The sequence below is a fragment of the Tauraco erythrolophus genome, chromosome 9, assembly GCF_009769465.1.
Source record: "Tauraco erythrolophus isolate bTauEry1 chromosome 9, bTauEry1.pri, whole genome shotgun sequence".
Classification (NCBI taxonomy): Eukaryota; Metazoa; Chordata; class Aves; order Musophagiformes; family Musophagidae; genus Tauraco; species Tauraco erythrolophus.
Window position 1 is genome coordinate 18,116,331 of NC_141473.1, and position 24,516 is coordinate 18,140,846.

General features: G+C 39.6%; 2 protein-coding genes across 8 annotated transcripts in view; one reads left to right on the forward strand and one right to left on the reverse strand.

Moving 5' to 3' along the window:
• CPEB3 (cytoplasmic polyadenylation element binding protein 3) overlaps positions 1-21,326 on the reverse strand; it is a 93,063-nt gene extending 71,737 nt beyond the window's left edge. For 3 of the 6 annotated variants that reach the window (XM_086616275.1, XM_086616274.1, XM_086616273.1), the window contains exon 1: positions 12,716-13,615. In XM_086616275.1, the coding sequence (XP_086472401.1) occupies positions 12,716-13,615 (900 nt within the window). Of the gene's footprint in view, positions 1-12,715; positions 13,627-13,968; positions 14,051-21,298 lie in introns of those variants that run through there. The other 3 variants (XM_086616272.1, XM_086616270.1, XM_086616276.1) reach the window with 3 other exon arrangements.
• Positions 21,327-22,248: 922 nt separating this feature from the next.
• The window catches only part of MARCHF5 (membrane associated ring-CH-type finger 5), a 42,836-nt gene continuing 40,568 nt past the window's right edge, over positions 22,249-24,516 (forward strand). The window contains exon 1 of one of the 2 annotated variants that reach the window (XM_086616978.1): positions 22,249-22,368. In XM_086616978.1, the coding sequence (XP_086473104.1) occupies positions 22,325-22,368 (44 nt within the window). In that variant the 5' untranslated portion in view covers positions 22,249-22,324. The remainder of the gene's footprint in view (positions 22,369-24,516) is intronic. The other variant, XM_086616979.1, reaches the window with a different exon arrangement.

Sequence of the window (24,516 nt, forward strand, 5' to 3'; positions counted from 1 at the left end):
AATAAAACAAAAACATATCAGAAGAAGTCAGGAGATGTCGTGGTTAAGGCCGGCTGGCAATTAAACACCACACAGCTGCTTGCTCACCCTCCCTGACCCCCAGGGGATGAGGAAGAGAATTAAAGGGGAAAAAGGGAAAGAGACCTGTGGGATGAGATAAGAGCAATTTAATACTACTACTAATAATATATGAATATATACATAATGATAAGAATACATACAAACAAGTGATGCACAGCGTAATTGCTCACCACCTGCTGAACAAGGTTGGTCCCATCCCAAACTAATGATCCCAAAACAAGTAAATCCTGACACCACAATCCCAGACGAGCAAGAGGCCCGAAGAGAGAACAAGAGAGGAACAGCACCCCAAGAGTCCAAGAGTGAGAGTCCCCAGAAGAGGAAAAATGACTTCTTCCAGGCCAATCCTCATCTTTATATTGGGCATGACATTGCCTGATGTGGAGTATTTCATTGGCCAGTTTGGCCCTCAGTCCTAAACCTAAGTTCGAATCATAAGGGGAGTTGTGGATGCTTTGTCCCAGCCATGCTTCCCCCTATCCTGTTGTGCTCCTGCACACTGGCAAGAACACAGCAGCTGAAAAGTCCTTGAGGCCTCAGTGCCAACTATAAACATCAGTGCACTATCAACGTTCTTCTAACAAATTCCAGTCTAAAACCAAAACACAGAACTCTTCCAGCTGTTAAAAAGAACTAACTCTATCCCAGCTGAAACCAGGACAAGGGAAAATAACGTAGCCTCCATAACCAGTCTTCACATGCAGAGAGGAAGATCAGGTGAACAAGGGCAAACAGTGAAGACAGGTAAACAGAGACAAAGCAATATCATGAAACCAATTCAACAACAGACAGGAGGTGCGTGTGGACACTGTAGTCAGTCGGTAAGGCACGGTCAGTGGAACGACTAAAGCTTGTCCAAGTAAGAACATCAGTGCTGCGTATATCTGACCAGCAAAATAAAAATGAAAGAACTGCAATAACTGAAGCAGGATATGAAACTATAGATGGCAAACACTGTTTGTAGTTTTTACAACTGAAATTCAAGGATGTCTTCTCTTTAAGAAATAAAAAGCAGAGATAATATAGCATCACACGTTAACGACGCAATATCCTGGAAAGTATGATTTCTGGTTCCTGAAAGAATATGATATGGCTGATCTTAGAAGGACTTCAATATAGAGTTTCATATGGTGCTACAAGCAAAGCAACTACATAAGTGAGAAAAAAAAATGGCGATTAGTGCAATTGAGGTAAGAGAAATTGACAAAAAAGGGGAAGAAGTGATAGTGCTAAACAGAGAAATCTGTTAAAGTTACTAATGAAGCTTCTTAAAGAAATCTTCAGATCGATTTTGTCAATAATGTTGGTTATTAAAGTAAGAACATGCTAATAATATTTACAAGGTATCATTAACATAGAGGAGATCAGCTCATCATACAGAAAAAATTGAATACATTTGAAGAACTGCAGCAAAGCAGGATGATATTTAATAGCACTAACCACAAGGTCATGACCTCAAGGACTCAATTTTCACTATAAACTGGGACCTCACTGTCCAGAAAGAACAGAGAAAGGAGAAAGACAAGAGTTTATTAGTTATTTTCTGGACAATTAGAAACCATGAGTATAAACATTAAGTGTGAAAAGGTAAATAAAACTGCAGGCTGTATGAAAAATGATACTTCAATCATTAAAAAAGCTATTTTCATTGTATTTGTTCTTCGACATTATTCCTCTTCCTCTACATGCCCCACTGAGGCAAGGACTGAGCTATATTTTGAAACATTGACCAGTTAAAGTTTATATTCAAACAAGGCTCCTACATAAGCAAAATAGCAAGAACACTTTCCTGTTTCTCTAGAAAGTGAAGCCTTCCAAACAAACTGTAAAATTTACTACAGTCCATTTTTAAGTAGTTTGAAATAGCACAACATCAGTTACTTCTCACTTGCCTAACAAGAAAAAATTGTTATATAAGTAATCTACTCTCTCTGCCTCACAAAACAATGCCAGAAGAGCGAGTTCCTGTTTAGACAGGAGAGGTAACACTATCTGCAGAAGCTTGCACCAAAACTTGTAAACTCTGCTGACAATCAAGGCTGATTTTATTACGCGGAAGTCAGAGGTACAGCTTCATTTATTACCAGACAAATGTAGCAGGAGCCACCAAGCTGAGGACTCTTACCTCTGAAATGTTGAGCCCAGCCTAAAGTTTGCAAGATTTTATTTGCAGAAATTCTCATCCATGGAAAGGGAACAGGTATATGTCATCTTGCATTATCATGAAAACACCCCAACTTCACTTTCATTTTGTATTATAAAAATCCTGCTTTTTCTTATCCCTGACTTTTGTTTCCTCCAATCTCTTGTTCTGCCTTAGTCTTCCTACTGCACAGTTAGCTGCTACTAGGGCCTTGTTTTATGGAAAGCTCTTTCTGTTACTGAAGTATGCTATAAACATTTGACAGGCTTGGTTATTATACATCTTTCTGGTTACTAAGCACATCAATAGATGGTACTGGATTTGGTTACAAGACATCTGTTAATATCCTGGACCCTAACAATCAGTTAATACATTAATCATTTATTAACCCTTTACAAATGTACAGTTACTGTAAAGGTCATGTAGTAAATGGTAGTAACACTAGCTGCCTATGTGTTAATTCATTAATGCTTTTAACAAATCTCCTTCACAAAGTAAAATACTGCACTAAAGGATCTTCCTAAAAAAGCCCTGAGTACACTGGAAAACACTTCCTGGTGAGACACAGGGACCATGGGAGTTTAATATAGAATCATAGAATGGTTCGGGTTGGAAGGGACCTTAAAGATCATCTAGTTCCAACCCCCCTGTCATGGGCAGGGAAATCCTCCACTACACCAGGTTGTCCAAAGCCTCATCCAACCTGGCCTTGAACACTTCCAGAGATGGGGCATCCACAACTTCTCTGGGCAACCTGTTCCAGTGCCTCACTACCCTCAATGCAAAAAATTTCTTCCTTATATCTAATCGAAATCTCCCCTCTTTCAGTTTAAATCCATTGCCCCTTGTCCTATCACTACACACCCTTGTAAAAAGTCCCTCTCCAGCTTTCCTGTAGGCCCCCTTTAGGTACTGGAAAGCTGCTATAAGATCACCCCGGAGCCTTCTCTTCTCCAGGCTGAACAGCCCCAACTCTCTTAGCCTGTCTTCATAGGAGAGGTGCTCCAGCCCTTGGATCATCTTCGTGGCCCTAATATATTAGACTGAAGGTTTCTGAAGTATCACCTGTTGACTGCTGCAAGGTCATACAACATTTCATGATTGTCTACCCCATGCTGCTAATTCTCTACCTTATTTCTGGCTGCTTAACACATGATAAACTTTACAAAGAAGTTTAGATTTCTGTCTTTTCCATTCTAGGTGTCTGCCGAAAAAATAAGCAGATACAAGCTCTCTTGGACCTCAGTCAATGCACTAGCAGTAACACACAAACAAGAACTGCTCAGGGCAATTCAAGAAGAGCTTGTCATACCTGCAGATGAGATTACAAGAAAAATATTACGGAACATGAGAAAAATGCATTGCTTGAACTAAAGCACAAGTACTTTCTTATAAATAAGGGTTAAATTTTCCAGTCAAATTTTTTTCAGCTTAACATTGCCTTTTTAATACTTCATTGGATGGTCTGGAAAGATTGCCTTTTTTTTTTTTAATCTTCTTTTAGGTTAATAGGAAAAAAATAGAAAAATTTGGAAGATAGAAAGAAATAGAAAAGAGAAAAAGAATGACGGGATGACCGTGGTCATATCAGTGAAAGGCAGGATTTAAAAATTGAGATCTTACTTATAACAGAGCATCCTGCAATGCATCGTTCTTAGATATTCTAATTTAATAGAGGAACTTTGTAAGCCAAACTAAACATAGATATTTTTTTAAAATACTATTTTAAATATAATCAAAAAAAGCAATTGTACAAAAAGGGCATACAAAAATAAATCTAAAATTCCATAAAAGAACACTATCCCAAGTGAAAGTAAAAATGTATGTATAAAGGACAACATTCAGCATAGCTGAGCTGAGAAGATGGTCCAATAACACTTGGCGCAAGCTCCAAAACTATTAATCCATTCCATGTCTTTTCTTGTTTAAGAGTGTAAATGCTTTCAGAGTAAGAATTGCTCGTTACATACATTGTATGACATATAACTAAAATCAAATGGCATTTTACAGCCAGGTGCCAGTGAGAAAGTTTTAGTACATCATTACAATTACTGATTTTACCAGTAAAGTAAAATCTGGAAACAAAAAACCAAACTCAACTTGGTTTTAATTTTTTTTTTAACAAATAAGGATAGAAGCAGAATAAATCTGAGTTTAGCACAGAAGAGATAAACATAGTGAGTTTAAGACTGAATAAAGATCCAGGAGACCTTTTAGGATGTTAAGAAAGGCTATGTAAAAAGTGAAACCCTCAAAATTCACAGTTCAACACATACGCATCATTGTAGCAATAATTTAGAACACACACATAAATGCATAGAAGTTCTTTTTCATTATGACCATAAAAAAGACTAAGAATAACCACTAAAAACTTTGAAAAGTTCAGAAAAAAAGGAAAAAATAACTAAATTTGAAAAATAACAAAAACTGAAGAAAAACATGATTAGTTTGGTGATTCTAGTTCCTGTTCCTAAAATTAGTTTATCTACACATACAATGTAAATAAACTAGATAGTAGTGATAATGTAGTAGCACTGACAGTATAGTGATGATTTTAAATTTATCTGTCAAAATCACTGGGTTGGCCTTTTTAATTTTTATGAGGTAGGAATTACATTATCACTAAGACAATATGACAACTCCTTCCTTTTGTGTTTTTTTTTTTTTTCACTTGTTGATAACTAACAAACAACAGCAATAAAAGATTCAAATATTTCCATTGCTTCAAGCAGAAAGAACCAGCAACTTCCAAGGAGGAATTACGAATCTTCATTTAATCCAAAAGAATATTTTATCATTCAAGTGTTTTAAAATAAAATGTTTGTTATATTTTATTTTTAGCAACTTCAATAAGAAGCCATAATACCAAAGACTTCCTTTAGGAAATAAATCCTATGAATAAAAAAGCCTTTACCAGTCTGAGAACAAAACCAAGAAAGCTTGAGTGACTGACTTTCTTTGTTTTGAAGAGCCATTCTTATATATAGAAAGATTAATTCAGAAACATAACACATTTAGATATCATCAGTTTCTAAAATTGCCTGACATTTCTCATTAAAAGGTCAGCTTTAAGTCGCTTACAGTGTTGCCAAAAATAACTTTTTTAGGGTGAATCTTCTTAAGATGAACAACCTCTCCCAATAACAGGTGAATTTCACTGGAACATCCACTTACAAGTATGACATAAAAGAAATTAGATATACAAAAAATGTCCATGTTAAAGACGCAATGTTTTTCTCATTTTATGTCAAAGTGTTTTTCTGTCAATCTTTGTGAAAATCCATCCCAAGTCACACATTCTGGAAGCAGATTGTGGGGATGGGGAAAGAAAATCAGTTCAGCATGTTCAGACTATTATCACTTGGTTAAAATTACTAAATTTCTAAAATTTAGAACTTAAAGCTAATATTTCTGAAAACTCCATTCTCCCTGAATTTGTTTAAACCTACTTGAAACCCCTCATGCTGTTAAGTTTGCACAGGAGTAATTCTCACAAACCAAGTGAACACGATCCAGCTTATGACTACAGGGGTTTATGGGGCCTTCCCCTATAACTTCAAACTTTGACACAAAAAGTGGAACAGGGAAGGCCAACTCAAATGAGAAGCCTCAGCAAAAAAGGGATCAAAAAGCAGGAACAGAAAGAAGTAGAAGGAAAGTTTGAAAGGAGTGGAGTTGAACAGTTCAAGGCTGGATGAAACAAAAAAAGGGGCCATGCCCACAAAATCATGCTTCACCCAAAACTGAAACCCATTCACAGTGTGTGCTCCGTACACATTACTTTCATTAACTTTGTCAATCAAGAATCATCTGTAGAGTTATCAAAAGACTCCAACTTGGCTGATGAATCATGTGACAGTCATCATCCTAACGTGTAACAGAATCTGTGGGTTTGCTTAAGTATTTTACCTAAGCTCTAGGAAATTCAAAAGAAAACTGCAATTCTTGCAAATTTTGCAAAGCCATACACAAAAAGAGTTAGAAAATTTACAAAAGTAAGACTGCCTGTGCAATTTCAATTCTACCATTTTACATGAATAAACTACAGCTGTCAGTTTCAAAACCATTTTTTTTACAAAACCCCTACCTCATCCGCTATCCACCAGTGATGTTTATGAACAATTAAGAGGCTGTTTGTTTATAGAAGTTCTATGTTATTTCTTGCAGAATTTGGAAGATATACAGAGAATGACACAAACAGTTGAAGGAAGAAAAAAGTGGGTCGCAAAATGAAGGAAATTAAATATTTTGCTTCTTTTCTCTGACAAAAAGATCTTAATTTCTGAATAATTGGCATGTAACTTAAACTAAAACTTTTCACAGGTGACAATTCATTTTCTTCTCTTTTTGGTGCCTAATTTGAGATACACATAAGCAGCAAACAGGGACAGTCAATAAATGTTCTGCTTTCAACAGATATATGCACTTCAGTATTTCAGAAAAAAAAAAAACAACAAACAAAAAAACCCCACAACATTTTTTTAGTCTCCTCAGATTGAATATTGAGAAGAAAATTATTTCTCCAAACTTAAGAAAGAAGAAAATTATTTCTCAGATTGAATATTGAGAAGAAAATTATTTCTCCCATTTGAAGATCATACGGAATTTCTTTACCTAGCTTTTGGTATGTTCTGACAATAGAAACATTTTATTTTTTTTTTTAAGACATGCAATATGAATAAATAATACTCTTTCATGCCTAAAGAATATGGTGCTCCATTTTCAACAGTTAATTGCAACCAATGATTATGCATTAAAAGCTTATACTAGTGATTTCTGGAAATTGAGAAGACAGAGTGCAGGGAATAGGGAAAAGAAGGAGAAAAGAGTTACTTTTTCTTTCTAAAGTCTGCTAACTGACATTATGCTAAAGGTCTTGAGCAGATCCTTTTCCTTAAATAACATATTACATGTTACTATGATAAAAGCAAAAGCAAAACCAGAGCAGCATACTTATTGCGGAAAAAAAACAGTAAAGTGTGTAAAGGCCTTTACTTCCTGTGGGAGTTTATGCCACAATTTGGAATAACATTTTGATTAAATTTCTAGGACAAGCATCTTTTATTTATGAATAGTATTTTCAAACTCGTAACACTATCTCAAGTGATCAGTAGGAAAAGAAAACAAAACAAAAATCAAACAAAGGCCAGAGAGCCTTAGAGCCTCTCTCAAAGGTCCTTACTGGATAGTTTTGGTATGATGTTTTTCTCTTCAGCCCAATTTAAAAGTTTTTGAAAGCAAAATTCAGGCGTATGCTGTTTAAGATCAGTATATAACTTCAAACTAAGCAATGCTATCTTTTAGCTTCCCTTTGGTATGTTTCAGCCAAGAATCACTCATCAATGACCTTAATGAAAGGAAAGCTATTTCACCACTGCTGTGAAATGGAAGTGTTCATCATCCACTCAGCAAGCTCATATTTTCTTCCTGAAAGTCACTTGGAATAGGAAAATATTTCTTTTCCAGGTCTCTCTTCCTCTTGCATTCAATTCACAAGAGCAGTCTCTAGGCTGCTGTAGAAGGGAAACAGCAAAATGAACTGCCATGCCCTTCAGCTTCCCTTCTACCTGACCTCCCAAAGGAAAGACAGATAATTCGTTTACCAAATGCTTAAGACAAAATTATTGATTCATTGTTCTATATTAATACCTTTAACGTTTTTAAGGAAGTCCTGCCTACATATGGAGTTGCCCAGAATATCAACTGCATACTGAACTCACACCTTTGCTCTACCTTCACTAACTTCGAGGGCTTATTTTAATTCAATCATCATTTTTAACACACACACACACACATATATATATATATACACACATGAGATATCCTAATATGTATTTCAGGTTACTGTAGTGTTAAGAAACAGAAATATGACAAATAAGCCACAGCCAATTCATTGCCTGTGAAGAAACTAGCACAAATACTATAAAATTGAAGTTAATAGTGCATTTGATATTCTTTTCCCTAAGACTCGAAGACAAAAGTTACTCTGCATTAGTTTACCGCATATGTTTATGTATATATATTTATACATCCGTGCGTATATGCAAATAATTTGAGTATCAACCTGTATTGGCATGGAGAAAGCCAAGTATGGACTAATATTACAGGCCTGAAGAGCTTCAAATGTTTAAAGAAAGCAGCTTAAGGAGGTGTCTATTAATCATCAACCAAAAGTCACACTGGAATTATAAACATTATGAAGTCACCATTCCCTTGTCCTTCATTTCACTCAACATACAACTAGAACGTGTTTAGTACAACACATGACAAAGTTCTTGTGCCTGGAAATGTATTACTAATTAGTGTATCTAGATCTAAATGTATAAATATTTCATACAAACATATATTTATACATATATACTTATACACAAATTCACTGCATGTTTGGATTTGCATTTTGTTTACCTATGAAATATTGACATTACATATCATTTCTAAATTCAGCTTATAATTTTATCTGGTACAGACTAATTGCTATTGAAATCAACGAGGAAACAAACAAACTCCAAAACACCTTGCCCCCAAAAAAACACCTTTCTCAGTCTCCCTGCAAAAGATAGCATGTTAAAACTATCTTTATCCACAATAAATACCACCTTAGGTATTGCTGATAGAGAAGTATTTACCAGTAAAGCTGCCAAGAGCGACTTGATGTATGTCAGGATCTTCAGAGAACCAAATTGCTATGCATTTTTTAAATTTAAAACTTGGAATTGTGCTTTTTTTTTATTGCTTCTAAAGAACATTACTCAGAAAGCAGCACAACTTGAACAATTTCTGGGAAATTATTATAGTGTTGTTATTATTAAAAACCCACAGGGCAGACTTCCGTAATTAGCATACTGCTCTCCAAACATTTAATTCCTTCTCTATCTTCTCCACTGTAAAGAGAATTTCTTATCCATGCTTCCAAGTGTCTATTTCAGGCACTATCAATTCTCCTAACTCCACAAGCTGTGTTCCAATCTCTTCATATGGCCAAAAGCCAAAATAAATACACTATTTACCTGAGAGAAATGAAGGAAAAGAGAATTCCGGGAGCAGTCAGAAGCACAGGATGACAAAAGCTCTCTTCAAACTCCACCACTATGCTGTAAAAACGCTTGTCCAGGTCTCAGGAACAAAGAGTTAATGCAAGCCTCAAAGGCCAGAAATGATGATCACCTGGCTTAATGGCACAACACTACTGCTTGTCACATGATAATCACAGCAGCCAACCTTCGCTAAACCGCTCAGGAGCCAAAGAATACTCAGAAGAACAAACTGGCCACGTTTCTGTATTTCATATCTGGCCTTGTTCCACAGCTGTTCCTGTCATCTTATCTCCAACTCTTACTTGCTACATTACATTTCATTCCAGATCAACTGCTTCTTTTCTTTTGCTTTCAACCATCAGCTTTGTATCTTCAAATCTTTTTTACACAGTGCAATCGATTTTCTTCAGTAAGTACATGAAAACAGTCTCCTCCAAAGTGATTTTAGTTGCCTTTCAACACCACTCACAAGGCAGATGTCAACAGAATTTCCACCAATTGCTAATTTCAGACGTTCTGATATGTTCTGCAGCACAACTCCTTGGGACAGATGCTGATTGATTCTGACTTACACAGTGAACTAAGGTATTACTTAAATGCGTGGATGAAGACATCTAGCATATTGCTTTATATATTTTCTTAAGAGAAACATTTTCAAATTCAACATTTTTTCCTAGAACTAAATATATCAGTAGCTGAGTATCAGCTGTCTTCAAATGTCACAGACTCGAAACACAAACCTTGATTACAGAAGTTTCCTGCTTAAAATTTTTTGATCATTGCAAAGACCTGAATTAAAAAATAGGTATCATTGATGTTAATTCAACTGGCGAACATATTAATATTTCTATTTTTACTTAGAACATATTGAGCTTCCTGTCTTATTAAGGAATACAAACCACAAATTTTAAAAAGTCTTATAGTCTCAACATAAGAGAACAGAATGGGTTAGCACAAAGAGCTTGCCAATGTGCATTAACGTGTTGCTAGCCAGTTTACGGAAAGGCGCTTCTGAAGCGGATCGAAAACGCTCAGTTATGAAGGGTGGCAGATGTACATGGATAAACCTGCCAGAATTACTTGATAGCGCTGACAGGCAGAACTTACTGTGTCAACTGTGTCAACATATTGCCCAATTTCTGAGGCAAGGGCGGGGGGGGGGGGGGGGGGGGGGGAGGGGGGGCAGGCAGAAAAAGAAAAAAAGGCGACCAGAACCCAGGCAGCAAATATTAAACTCATGTAAGAGTTTGCATTTCATTTTTATCAGTGTAACTAAACAGTTGCCACCTATCGATAGTATGGTTTCAAGACTTCTTTGGTAATTTGTTAAATATAGGAGCAATCAACATTAACCCAGGTAACTACATTCTTGTATGTAAAATTCAGCGGCTTGTATTAAAAAGAGCCTAATAGGGGAAAAAAAAAAAAATACAAGTTTTCTGAGTCTCTGTTATTCCAGCTGGTGCTGAGAGTAGTCTAAGTATTTGCTTTCACTTGAACAGGAAAATACCATGTTAAACTCATAGAGAAAAAAACAAGTTTCCGAATTTACATATTGGCTAATACCTTAACTTTTCAAAACCTTAATTTTAAGATCGAAAGAACTTTTGTTTAAAAACATTATTGTACTTTTTGTCCTAGTCATGACTAAATACCTGCTAGTTTAATTGGTGACAATTTACAGTCACAATAATAAAACTGTGTATTCATTAAAGATGTATCTCACCGACCAAACATAAATAAGACCATGTACTCTTGTTTTCCCTACTCGTTCAAATTTACCAGAATTTGTAACGTCTTATATATAGACAATTTAAATAAAAGAATAATTGTAAATTGAAACACATTTCCCACTCCTAAAAAATGACTGGGAGCTACATTCTTTAGCTCTTGTGTTGCTGCGCTTGTGCAACATAGTAGTTTCACCAGGCATACTGTGTCTAAAGTATAATCTTTCTCAAGACTTCAGTGCTACAGAGACATTGACCAGCAGATCACCAAAAGCCACTCCGCCTTCATTGAGGATAGCCAATAAAAAATTAGCAGCTCTCCCTTTAAACAGAATGAAGCAGCAAAATGAAATTTCAGGGCTGACTATAAGGTGCCCTCTTTGAATGGGACTGGAAAGTGCACAGGAATGCATATATTTAACTTCAATGATCTCTTAAAGTCATGGGGGGGTTGTTTGTTTAAATATTTTTTTTCCACTTTGTTTCTAATACTGTGTCAATGCTCTTCTTACCATACCGGTAACTTAAAAATGTTTGAGAGTTAGTACTTTGTTGAGAAAGTGATAACCTAAAGAGCAAGCATATATGAATGATTTCACTGTATTTCAAAACAGAAAATTCCAATTTGTCTGAGACTAAAAAAGCTAACCTAGAAGAAATTTGAGATTCACTTCGCTTTGTCTAGATATAACTGCAAATGCGTGCTCTGCTTTTTTCAACTTAAAATGGATTTCACACCATGACAGGTTTCATTCTACATTAAAATTGCAAATCTTCTATGTGGCCCAGTTTCAGCTGCAATTGATCTGCTTTGTCGTCACAGATAAAAAAAAAAAACAGTGAAGGGCACTGCAGCTTTAAATATTTCAGAGCTATGTAGCTAGTAAATAGACTCCATTGCAATATGGCTCTGAAGGTCGTGTCCTATTGTCTTTTTTCTCTGCAAATATTTTGAACAGCATAAAATGGTTTGTTTTATACAATACCTCCCTGCCATTTCTAAATCACGTCAATTGTATTAGGCATTTCCTTACTGGAAAGGACAGATACGCCACTCTTTCCATACACACCCACGCTGCTTCTAGATGTATTCAAAACGTCCACTGTGAATATAACAGCAGGGTGTACGTATCAAAAGCATACAGCTTTTCATACATACACCTTATGTGAACAGACTCCCTGTTAAATCCTACCACAACACAAGGACAATTTGTTATTTCATTGGTGATAAAATAATTAACTGGATTTCAGGTTAAGAAACATCTTTGGTTAAAATTAACACACCAGTTAGAAAACCAAAGCCAGCAATTTTAACGTCTCCCATTTCTCACATATGAGAGAACATGAAAAAAAACGACAACATGCAGCATCAAGAGAATGTAGTCTGCCAGACCTGTTTTTCATGAAGGAAGGCTACTATCTTTCAAATGCTAGGAAAAAAAAAAAGAAACAACCTAACAAAAAAAAAAAACAACACCAAAAAGTCCTGTCACATTTAAGAATAAGTTACAAGAAAAATAAGATTGAAAACCTTAAGCCAGAATTTGGAATCTTTGTGTGCTCACCCCTAGGATCAACCTCCCTTCTTTCATATAAGGTTACTATTTGATGCAAGTATGAGCTATGCAGATGCCTCTCAGATAGCACCGTAACATGAAATACACCCCTGCAAAAAACACAACTTTGTGATAGCTGTCACCGTGTACAAGGTGCACAGAGTCACTTACCTGAAAAGGCAACAGATTGTTGCCATTGTCCGTCCTGAAGGCATTGTCTTCCATCCAGGATTTGGGGGTTAAGGGTGCAGCCCGTGGGAACTTCGGAGGGGCAATGACATTGCTGGAGAACGGTTTTTTAAGGGGTGAAATGGGATTGAGGGGGGAGGGTACACCGACCCCCACTCCCACGCCAACTCCCACTCCAACTGCCCTTCGAGGGTCCCTGCCAGCCTGCAGCCCACCCCAAGGGTTGGAAGGTGTACTCCAAGCCGCGTTTTGATGGTTATTCCAGCTGGAGGATGAAGAAGAGGAGGCAGAGGAGGAAGACGGTTTGCTGGTCATGATGGGCTGATGGCTGTAAGCAGCATTTCTCTGGGCGAAAGGTGCCTGATTAGGGCTCACAGGTGACCTCCGCTGCTGCTGCTGCTGCTGAGCTTGCTGCTGCTGCTGCTGATGTTGGTGGTGTTGAGTCTGAGCTAGGCCAATCTGAGGCGAGAAAGTGCCACCAAATACAGGGTTGACATGGTGTGGAAAATTCTGGAAAAGCATTGTCCCATTGACTGGAGTAATCCCTTGGAAAAAGCTATCATCCACCGTGTTTGTGGTCCCTGTAGACCAGGTGCTGCCGAAGGAGGGAGACAAGGAGGTGCCGGCTGCAGGTTCTTGTTGAGGCTGGTGAAAGCTCAAGCCAGGCAAAATGGGAGACTCCATCTGCATCTTCTCCTTACTATTTTGGGAAGGAGCCGATGTGCCGATACTAGTCACTGAACTGTTGTCTTCTGGTTTGGGTGTCTCCGATGAGATGGGTGTAGAGGGGGCTTCTGCTGAGTTTGGATCTTGCTGCTGCTGCTGCTGCCGCTGCTGCTGGGGCTGGGCTTTGCTTTTGTCCATCAGTAAATCATCCTGCATGGTTTGCGCAGCTGAAACAGTACGGGAAAAAACCACAAAGACAGATTATTAACATTGTCATTCATACCACAAACCAGGCTGTGTTAATCGTTTGCTGGCCAAAAATCTCGTCCTATTGCTAGTGCAACGCTATAGCAAGTTACAAGGCAAACCCGTAATCTTCCCCTTCCCCCATTTAGGAATATGTAACCTTTGATCATGCGAGATTGCCTTTAAAATATTTTTTAAGATGCTTCACCCTTTTTGATGCCTTGTTTCCCTTCAGTCTAAATGAGAGATGTGCTTATAGGGCAGAGATATACAGCAATTTCGCCACGTCTCTTTTCTCTTACACCGGAACTCAGAGCTCTCACCCTGCAATGAGAAACTGATTCTGGTTCCTGTTTTTCCAAGCACCCTCCTCCTCCTCCACCTCCTCCCCCTGGTTATTTGCATACGTCAATAAATACTGCTGCGTCCTTCAGCAAGGTTAAAAAGACACCAGTCTCCACTCTTCTCCACCCCCTTTTCTATTAGGGGACCTTTAAAGGAGCCGGGTGCCGATTTTCCTTAATTAACAAACAAGCTTTCCATGATTTAAATTTATCAGAGAGAAAGCACGCACGAAATCCCGCACCGATATGGGAGCGGCTCGTAGCTGCACAATCGTTTTTCCTGGCCTTTTTCCGCCGCACAGCTCCCCGCTCGCTCCGGGCAGGAGGCGCGATGACGGGGGGGGGGTGTGGGGAGAGGGGGGGGGATGTGGAGGCACTTCGGTACAAAGCCACCGCCGGGTGGTACATTCGCCGTCACTGACCTTAGATCTTCCCGTTTAAAACGCTATTTCACAGCCAAGTGATCTTTTGCTTAAAGGTATTTCTACTCGCTGTATTTCTATATAGGTATGAAATCATCAGGAATTTGTTCATTGGAAAATAAGGTCAAAATGAACAGATCTGGCAGGTATTATTAGACTATAATGTTTCTGATGCTTTCACAATGAAAAATCAAATTGGGGCAAAGAGAAATATTTAAAATATAAACATGCTACATTTGAAAAGCCATCTTTATGTGCACAAGACAAAGACTAGTGATGCAAATTATTTACTAAATCACTACATAACTGTAAACTTTAAAAAACAAATGTATGTAGAATGGTTGAGCCTTGTACCTGCTAGAAAAAGCGCTTCATATGAAATAGGGCAGATCACATAATTTGATTATTATTTTGAAACACAATACTACCAATGCACATACAGGCATCACACAGACATCAGCGAACAGCAGTGGTATGAAACTCCACATTTTGCAGACTTCTAGTCAATTGAAGAGATCATTATAAATCTCAAAAGTATTTTAAATGAGCCAAAAATCTCTTACTTTAATTGAGTAACTATATCAAAGATGGTCATCGCTGAATACCTAATTGCATTTCTATTGAGTTAATCGCATAACATCTACAATCCTAAAATTGCAATTTTTTAGGATAGTTGTTTTAATATAACAAAGTGAAGTTAAGCCAAATCGATTAACTGTTTAAGAAAGGTGGAAAAAAGTCAACAACCTTCTCCTTTCTGACATCAATAGTTTTTAGATGGTCCATATGTACCTTTAACATCTTTTGCTTCTTTCTTTCTTTTAAATCTCTTCTGAGCCATACACACACTTTTTATTTAAAATGAATGTCAGGACAGGTTTCTGCTATTAATTAAGTTACTGCTCATGCTCCCTGTTATTTACCTGTTCAATATGTAAACCAAACAGCAAAGGTTCATGAACAGACTACACAGTGAGACAACACTAAGGCAAGTTCCTAAGAAGAATAGAGCAAACTATTGCATCTGTAACAGGCAGCTCTGCTGCTGCTGCTGCCGGGGGTGCAGAAAACCTTGCGAGGCAGTTTAAAGCAATACTGCAGTAAGCCACAATATGCCGAGCTCCATGTAGCTTTCCATTAGCTTAATTTCTATCAAAATCCCTATTACTCCTAAGGCTACATAAAATTACTGATGATTCCACACCAGAAAAAGATTACAGGTATTCCTCCCCTGGTTTTCAGCTATCAGTTTAAAAATATATTTAGAGAGAAAAACATAGCAGCTGAAATGTTAAAATTATGTCGTCAATAAAGTATATTTAAATCAGTTAGTCACCAGGTTATCTATAGTGGCTACCACAGCAGTTGCTTCAAATATGTACTTTGACTTAACTAGTTGTTTTTGAACTTTATCCTAAGGACTGTAATCCACATCCATTTTCATATTGCTTCTCAAAGGTAAAAACCACTGCACAATGCAACCCTCTTGTCAAGGTCAAGACCTACCTTTAATGAATGGAGCCAGTCAGAATGGAAAAACACTGGATAATAAATGACTTTGAAAGACAGGCCAGCCAATGTCTAATGTTGGACTAATGATGCAGTACCTCTTGATTATTTGCTGGTGTAAGTACTTGTACAAATTTACAATCCAGTACAGGAAATCTATATCCCCATAATACCAGCTCCGTTTGCATGCAGCAATCCACGCAGTCAACACAGAAATTTTTAAGGAACAGTTACCTTTGGATTTTCTATATTTAAAGATCAACAAAATGACAGTATATTTATTTTCTTCTTTCAGGTTTGGTATATGACAAATACTCGACCACTCTGGCAAGAGCACTTTGACAACTGGAAGCTTTCAGCGCATGCTCTCCCAAGGAATCATGGGGTTTGAAGTCTTATCTACAGATGGCCTTTCCCTGCTGCCTACCCTGAAAGGAAGAGCACTCCAAAGGAAAAAAAAAAACCAACCTACGTGCGCACTCCCTCTCTCCAGGGAATATTGCTGCAATCTGAATCACCAGCTCCACGAACATAAACATCTGTCAGATTGAGCTGAAAGTGAGCAATTAAAGAAGAGCTTTTAACAGTTTAATTTATAAGCTCAGATCAAATAGCTACCTGTTCAGAAAAACAATTGCTAAGCAGAGTTCTAGTGTTTCCAAACCTCCTTCCAAACTTCTAGTATAATAAATTAATTATAAGCTCATGCCAGCTATAAAATACACTACTATTACAAAGGAGATTGTGTCACGTTGCTCAGCTGAAGAAAATACTAAATAATAACCTGTCATAATATAATTTCTAAAAACATTCTGAGACTCAAACACAAATAGGTCGAGTATGAAAATTTAAAATGAATCAAAACCAGCACGTAGGCAAAAAGTTGTACTCTTTGAATTGTTTCCAAGCTAACTACTTTGTCATTACTGAGTTATTGCTTCTGCCCTGAAAATTCTACCAAAAAAATAAGCTACTCAGGAAAAAAAAGAAGGTGCAAATTTTACTATTTCACATCCCATCTACTCTGTACACTGTGTTTCCACATTTCAGCTACCTCCCTTCCACTACCCACATATCTCCAGCCTCCACATCAATACACAGCCTGACAGGAGTTCCTCTCATAAGATATTAATATTTTGATGATTAATGTAGGTCAGGTAAAGTTTTCAGGATTTCATTTACAGCACTTGTGTTCTGTCTTGTACTGGTCCATGAATTATTCTGGATATTTATTCTGAGTAATTATTCATAATACTAATTATCCAAGATCAAATACTAATGCTTGTATGGAAATTACATAGTTGAAATCAGAAGCGTGGAAATACCAGTGTTTAATAAAATTACAGGCTGATTTTTCAAAGGATGAAATATGCATAGCTTTACGGGTGAAAGAGAGATGACTAAAGCTGAGAAAGAGAAATTAGAGCAGTTGAAAATGGGTTGCTAAAACACTTATGTCTCTGCTTTCTACAGTCTGTTTTTGTTGGACCGTATGGCCTGCCTGCCTTAAATCAATGCTGCAATTAAGAGTTTCTCAACACTTGCTCTAACCTGTTTGTGCTACTCTGAATCATTAAGGGCAGGAAAACTGCTTTCTTACAGCAGCTGAAAATACCTCACTTGTTGAAATATTCCAGTTAGGACAGGGCTGGCTCTAGATGTTCTATACTCCTCCTTTACATCCCTATTTACTTCTGGGTTATTGCTTTTCAGATGATTTGAGGATTCATGGGGAAAGGACCACACCCTTACTGTCGGTTCTTCCCAGGAGAGAGCTTCACACTGTAGATGAATTATTAAGGTGAGGAGAGTACTCATTACAATATTCACAAATGGAGAAGCACTCCAGAACCGAAGAAAATCAGGATGTAAAGACAGTTTTTGATCAGCTAGCCACTAGAAGAAAAACACTTTTTGTTTCTACCAGCCAGTCTGGTATCTGAATTACTTGACCTGGGCCAGCTCCAAGGAAACAAATGTAAGAAAGATCCAAATAAGCCCAGCTAACTTAATTAACATTGTATTGAGTGTATTTTCATTTTATGAAATTCATTATGAAGCAATTTAAGCCTACTATGACTAACCATGTTAGTCTTTTTGCCAGAAAGTGAATATTCCATCTAGCTTGAAGGTTGCAATGGAGCATTATGTTACTAAAAAACCTCAAATTTTATTGTAGAAACATTTTTCTCAGTTTAGATTAGTTTCATTTTAGCTTAATTGAGAGCACCTTGTCTTTTTAAAGATGGTATCAAGTAGACAAAACATGCCTAACTAATCTTGTGAAATTAAATTTTCACATTTTACTCTCATAGTAGATAAAATGCAGTTTGGCCAAAATATAACACTTTCATACTGCCAGGTTACTCAGCTTTGTTGAAAACAGTGAATAATCCCAACAGTCTTCATGTTGTCAGATCAAAAGAACTGTATTAAGATACTGCTCCTTCATTAGTCGGTCTCTTTTTCAGGCCTTGCTGAAATGGTCAGATAAATACTTAATATACCCCCATATTATTCTTACAGTGATTCCTTATCAACTTCAATAACAAAATTTACAGTTTTAAGATTAATAAACAATCTAGTATTTTAAAATTTGATTTTTTGATATAAATCTGATAGCTGAATTTGGGGGTCAATTTTAAGCCCTAAATAGCTTATGTTGGTTTGGGTGATTTTCATTAAGTTCTGCACCTGCCTTCAAACGTGCAGTTTTATTTAATTCAAAACTGCTGCCATCTCAGTTAGTATCAAGTGAGGCTGAGCTCAGGTGAATCTCAGATAGTAGCAATCATTTTCTCCTCACTTTGCACTAGTGAAAGAGAGCTTGTTCCCAGGGGAGTTCTCTCTGGGCTCGAATGCAGCCACTACCAGGTGAAGGTAAGAGAGGACAGAGGGAGACTGTGCAATGAACATGATGGAGACAAAAGGAAGGAACAAAGAAGAATCTCTCAAGGGATGATATGGGAAGCGATAGTTTAAAAAATGAAAAATGTGGAAGAGACAGCCTGAGATTTATAGTGGAAATTGCCAATGCAAAGAAGGAAGCATAAAGACTAAAAAGTGGAAAGAAAAATAAAAGAAAAAGGGCATGAAGGAGAGTGAATTGAAGGAGGAGATTGTAGGGGAGAATAAGGCAAGCGTTTGAACACGTAGCTGCATATCGGGTCTTGTTAAGGAGAAGAGAGGAGGATGAAATGACAACTCTTGTTCTGTCATGGAATAAGGATTTTTTTTTTCAAATTTAGAAACAGTTGGTTATTTATGTATTTTAGGACCACACTTCAATTCTAACAAGAGCAGACAAATGAAGAATCCATACCCCCAAGCAGTCCAACCAACAATAAAATGGCACAAATCAGTTTTCAAATTCCAGGATCTTTAAGCCACTCATGAGATGTTAAGAGGTCTGCCATTACAGAATCATACAATAATTTGGGTAGGAAGGGACCTTTAAAGGTCATCTAGTCCAATCCTCCTGCAATAAGCAGAGACATTTTCAACTAAATCAGGTTGTTCAGAGCCACATCCAGCCTGACCTTGAATGTTTCCAGGGATGGAGCATCTACCACCTCTCTGGGCCTCTGGGCAAGCTGTTCCAGTGCTTCACCACCCTCACTGTAAAAAATTTCTTCCTTATGTCCAATCTAAGTCTACCCTCTTTCTGTTTAAAAACATTACCCCTTGTCCTATCATGGTCTTAGGTATCTTATTATGGTTTTATCTTTCATGTATGAAAAACAGAAGGGAAAAAAAAATGTCCAAACCTAGCAAGTGTTCACTATTTGACCTGATATTCAAGTTTGTCCAATCTTGTCATCCCTCTCTGTGTCAGTGGTAAAGCAAAGCAGCCACCTTTGTCACAAGCTGTTCTTCAGCCTCAAATGGTAGCCAAGTGATCCTGGGTTCTCGTTACAGTTCTTAGGTAAGTATTGTTCACAGCCATTATTACTCATCATGACCTCATAGCTTTAGCCTAAGTGGCAGGCAACTAGCATATTCTTCCTGCTCCAAAGCAAAAATACAGAAATTGCACAAATTACATAACCCCAGGAATAAAACCAGTGTTCCTATTTCCATCTGTATAAACCTTAAGCATTTGGTTAGTTCAGTTGACCAGCGCTCTGGCCAGTGCACAATGCACTTATTCCAGACCAAGATTAGGAACCAGAAACTCTGCTATCTAATATTGCTCTTAGATTTCATGAACAGTTGTAATCAGGACACTGTGGTTTAGGTTCTCTTCCAGGAAGCCACGCCAATACGGTTTACTCAGGCCACTGTACATCCAAGACTTCTCAGCAGTGCAAGCAAAACTGACTTTTACTGTACCAAGAATAAGTATAAAACAAATTTTCTGGGACAAGATGTCAGCATGATGCCTTCTTCCTACCTGCTTCTATACATACTTCCTGTAAAGAATATTTACATCACTGTAACTATTTTAGCATTCCCGTTTATGATATTCATAGCAATTAGAAAATAAACAACACGCTCCCTACTTTATACATATACTACAGCTTACAAGTCCGAGTCTGGATATTTTACACTTTCCTCTCAACAACGTCTCTAAAAAACAAACTGACTTTTTCCTAGCTAAGGCAGCATGGTCACAGAATCCCGTATATTCACTAAAGTCTCCTTCCTATTCTACCTGATCCCTATAGTCATGTATATCCACTATGCAAACGCTACTTGTCTCAACCAAGAACAGATGTAGGTTGATGCTGCTGTACAATTGGGAGGTTGGCCCTGTGAATTACTACCTTGCACAGCAACTGCAATGAAACAATACAAATACCTTGTAATTTACACAAGGTATCAAAGACTAGTTATGTGTAACAAAACTTATTAGAAGAGCTATTTATTAAAAATACACATGCATATATATTCATACGTAAGCTGAAAAGGAAAATTCAAAGTTGATTGTTACTAACCAACCTTCCCAAGAATCTGCAACGTCACAACTGCCTCTGAAAAGTAGGATATTGCCCTTTGCTTGGGGAACATGACATTACGCACAACCTTTGCATGCATGCAAATACACATACGCTTCAACTGAGAAGTAAGAGTGGGAGACAGACACGCATGATGGAGATAAATGGGAAGGCGAATTCTCTCCAGGTGCTGTCGACCTTTGTTCTATAAAGGCTTTTTAGCTTCTAAATTTCCAGTTTCACAGACTGCGACGCTCTGCGTTGACTTCAGAACATATAACAAATTTTAAAAGCGTTTAGAACGACTTTTTCCCATTGCGAAGCACACCTACAACCGGAAACGAGAGCCTTTTCGTTGCCACCAGCCATCCCACGCTTCACCCACTTGCGCACAGAGGCTCATAGCCACCAGGCCTCCATCGAGCACGAAGGGCCACTTACAAGGGCGTCGGGTGCTTGTCCTTGTCATTGCCAACGAGCCCAGAGAAACGGATAAATTTCCCTCCCGCAGTGCCAGCCACTGCCCTCCCGGGCAGCCTAGCCGGGGCAGGCACCTGGCAGGGTCCCCTCTTCCTTCCCTCGGGCCTCTCCGCGCCAGGGGCAGCTCCTGAGAGCTGCCCGCACCTGCTCGGCAGGCGAAGGAATGGCGGGGCTGCGCGGGAGGGTGCTCCTGCCCCGCGGAGGCCCCCACGCCCGGCGTGAGCGGGGAGGGGGCAGAGCAGGAGGGGCGGCCGGCGGCGGGAGCGGGGCCGGGCCGGGCCGCTCCCCTCAGCTGCCGCGAAGGGCAGCGGTGGCGGCGCGAGGAGGACGGTGGCGGCGCGAGGGCTCTTCCCGCCCCTCCGGGGGAACCTGCGCGGCGGCGCCGGGCAACGGGAGGGGCGGCGGCCACTACGGAGGGCGCGGGGCCGGGCCGGCGGCTGGCATCTCCCCCGCGTACCCCCGCACGCCCCCGCGTTCCCCTACCTGCCCGATGCCGGGCAATGGCTACACGGCGGCAGCGAGGAGAAGCATGGGGGGCGAGAGGGAGCGGCACCGCAGGGAGGGAAGAGGGAGGGGGGTGTGCACCGGCGGACCTTTAAACTCCCGGGGGCGGCGGGACTACAGTTCCCAGCGTGCTGCGGAGCGGCCGCCGCTTCCCTGTCGCAGGCGCACTGCGACCAAAGGCGGTGGTGACGGGCGCTGCGGCTGCGTGCGGCGCTGACCTCACAGAGGCGTCACCGCGGCCTCTCATCCCGGCAACGCGGCGGCACGGGCCGAGTGGCTGCTGCGTGCGGCTCCGACCTACCTCAGCCGCCGGTTCCTCCGCTTCGTCCCCGCCCGCCGAAGGAGGCGCCGCCCCGGCTGCCTCGCCGGAGGGGCAGTTCCGCTGCCTCTTCTCTCGCTTCCCTTCCCCTGCCGCCGCTCGCGTGACGCGGGGCTGCGGCGGCTCCGGGCCCTCGGCTAGGCCCGCCTGTCCTCCCGGGAGCCATGTCCGAGCAGACGGGCCTGGCCCTGCCGCAGACCATGGACAGGTACTGGGAGGGCCGGGCGCTGGGCACAGCGCGGAGGGGGAGTGCCGGGGTGGGCGTGTGAGTGCTCGGCGCTGCCTGTGGCGCGTTTCGGGCCGGAGGGGAGTTGCGGCCGGCCGCGGTGGCAGCGGGGCAGGGCCTGGGCCGGTGGCGAGGGTCTGGTTTCCCTTTTTGGTTTCTGGAAGGTTTGGTGCTCGCGGCGAGGTCGTGCAAGCCCTGTCGTAAATCAGCACAAGGTGTCGCGGGCAGCGGTGTGGTGTGCGCGGCGGCGTGGCAGTGTCTGGGCACGAGGAGGTGTGCCCGGGCTGAAGCGGGTGCTGGGGAGAGCGGTGGGGCTCTGCAGAAGGCTCTCCGGTTTCTGTGGTTCTAGGAGATGCTGTAGGTATGGGAAGCATTGGTGTGCCTGTAAAATAAGGCACCAGAAGATGTCCAAAGCTGAACTGGCCTTGTGGGTTTTTGCTGGTTTTATGAACGAAGCAAGCCTACTGTTGCTCTTTGGAGTGCTGTTAAAAAGTACAACCTAAAAACTACTTTGATTTAATTGTTGGAGAGGAAAGATGCTTACTAACGCTTTACACTTGTTTTCTCTTTATGCTTTTATTTGAATATATAAGGCTTTCACCCTGTTCTGCTGAGGACTTAAAATTCCCCATGTATAATTTTGAGTCATCTAAGAAGCCCTTAAGACCCACCCCTATAAACAAAACCAAATTGCTAGCCTTTTATTGTAGGAATTGTGATAGCCTGGCATTTCAAAAGATGTGGACACAAAAGGAATCATGCTTCTGTTGATGAGCCTGTCAAGTTTTCATCTTAAGGAAGCAAAAAAATCCCTGGTATTCACCTCCTCTCCAGGTCACCTCTAAAGAAAGAGGACTTAGCGAAATATAGGCTGTCATTAGGCAAGTGATGGAGATATAAACTATGTGAGGCAGGGGCAGAACTTGTGCAACCTGGATGGTGAGAATGAGAAGTTTCAATTTGTAGAAAGAGGATAAAAGAGAGGGAGAGGAAGTTGTTTGTCTGTTTTAGAAAAACTGAAGAAGTGAGAGATGACAATGTGATGATTTAGGTTATAATTTAGAACAATGCCTATCAGGGAGACTAGCAGTCAGGAAACATAAGTGTGTTTCCAAGAAGTAACAGGAAGGAGATAGATTTTTAGAAATACTATCAGGAAAGTATTCAGTTTGATATACTTACTATGAACACAGGGAATAAAAAGGAAGAGTTAAGGAAGACAAAAAGAACTGGGAGGAGGTGAACACTGTTGTGCAGGAGGGGGAAGAAAAAAAAGGAAAATATCAGAAGGACTGCTGCAGAATCAACTCCTCTGAAACTAAAACAATCTCATAGTCATCCTGAAATTTGTAGTCCAATAATGTATAACATTTTATGGTTTTGAGTTTTAGGAAACCATGATATTCTGAGTGGATTTCCTACTGTCTATGGCTGTTATATAATACTATGAAGTCCCAGTTCACCCTTTTGGGAAATGGCTGTAAGGTGGTGTTTATAATGTGTTGTGAATAACTGTTAAATTAACCAGTTAATTAGAAAAAGAGAAATTAGTTAGCTAGTGGCCAAACTATTTACTGTTCTTCAGTTGTTATGTGTAATGGATATGTGGGCTTTGATGTACATTTAATATTATTGTATCCTTTCAGCTTTGTAAAATTGTAATTTGTTATCTCTGGCCCTTTTCAAAGACTTTTTACATTAAACTTGGAGTAACAGAGTTGATATCATCTAAATCAAGTGGAAGTGTGCCTGACTTCCTTAATAACAAGGACAGAGAGAGGGGGATAAAGTTTTAAGTACTTAAGTAGTGTAGAAGGAGGTATGAAGAGAGACTGCGGCTTTCATGTAGGATTGTATTTGGCTCAGTATGGCAAACTTTAGAAACCGTAACAGTGTGAAAGGAGTGGTAAGAAGGAGCCAAGTATTCAGGATTTAAGTTTAATTCGGAGTGTAGTTCACTACCAATAGGATTTTGGAGTAACCAAGACCTCAAAATGCAGTCAGTGTAAATAATTTTTTGGTTACATATTGAGTGTATGGAGCGGGGTTACATTGGAAGAAGCCTGTTTTCATTCATCTCTTATTTCTGAAGGTCAGACATACCTATCTTCATGTTGTATGTAGTGATGA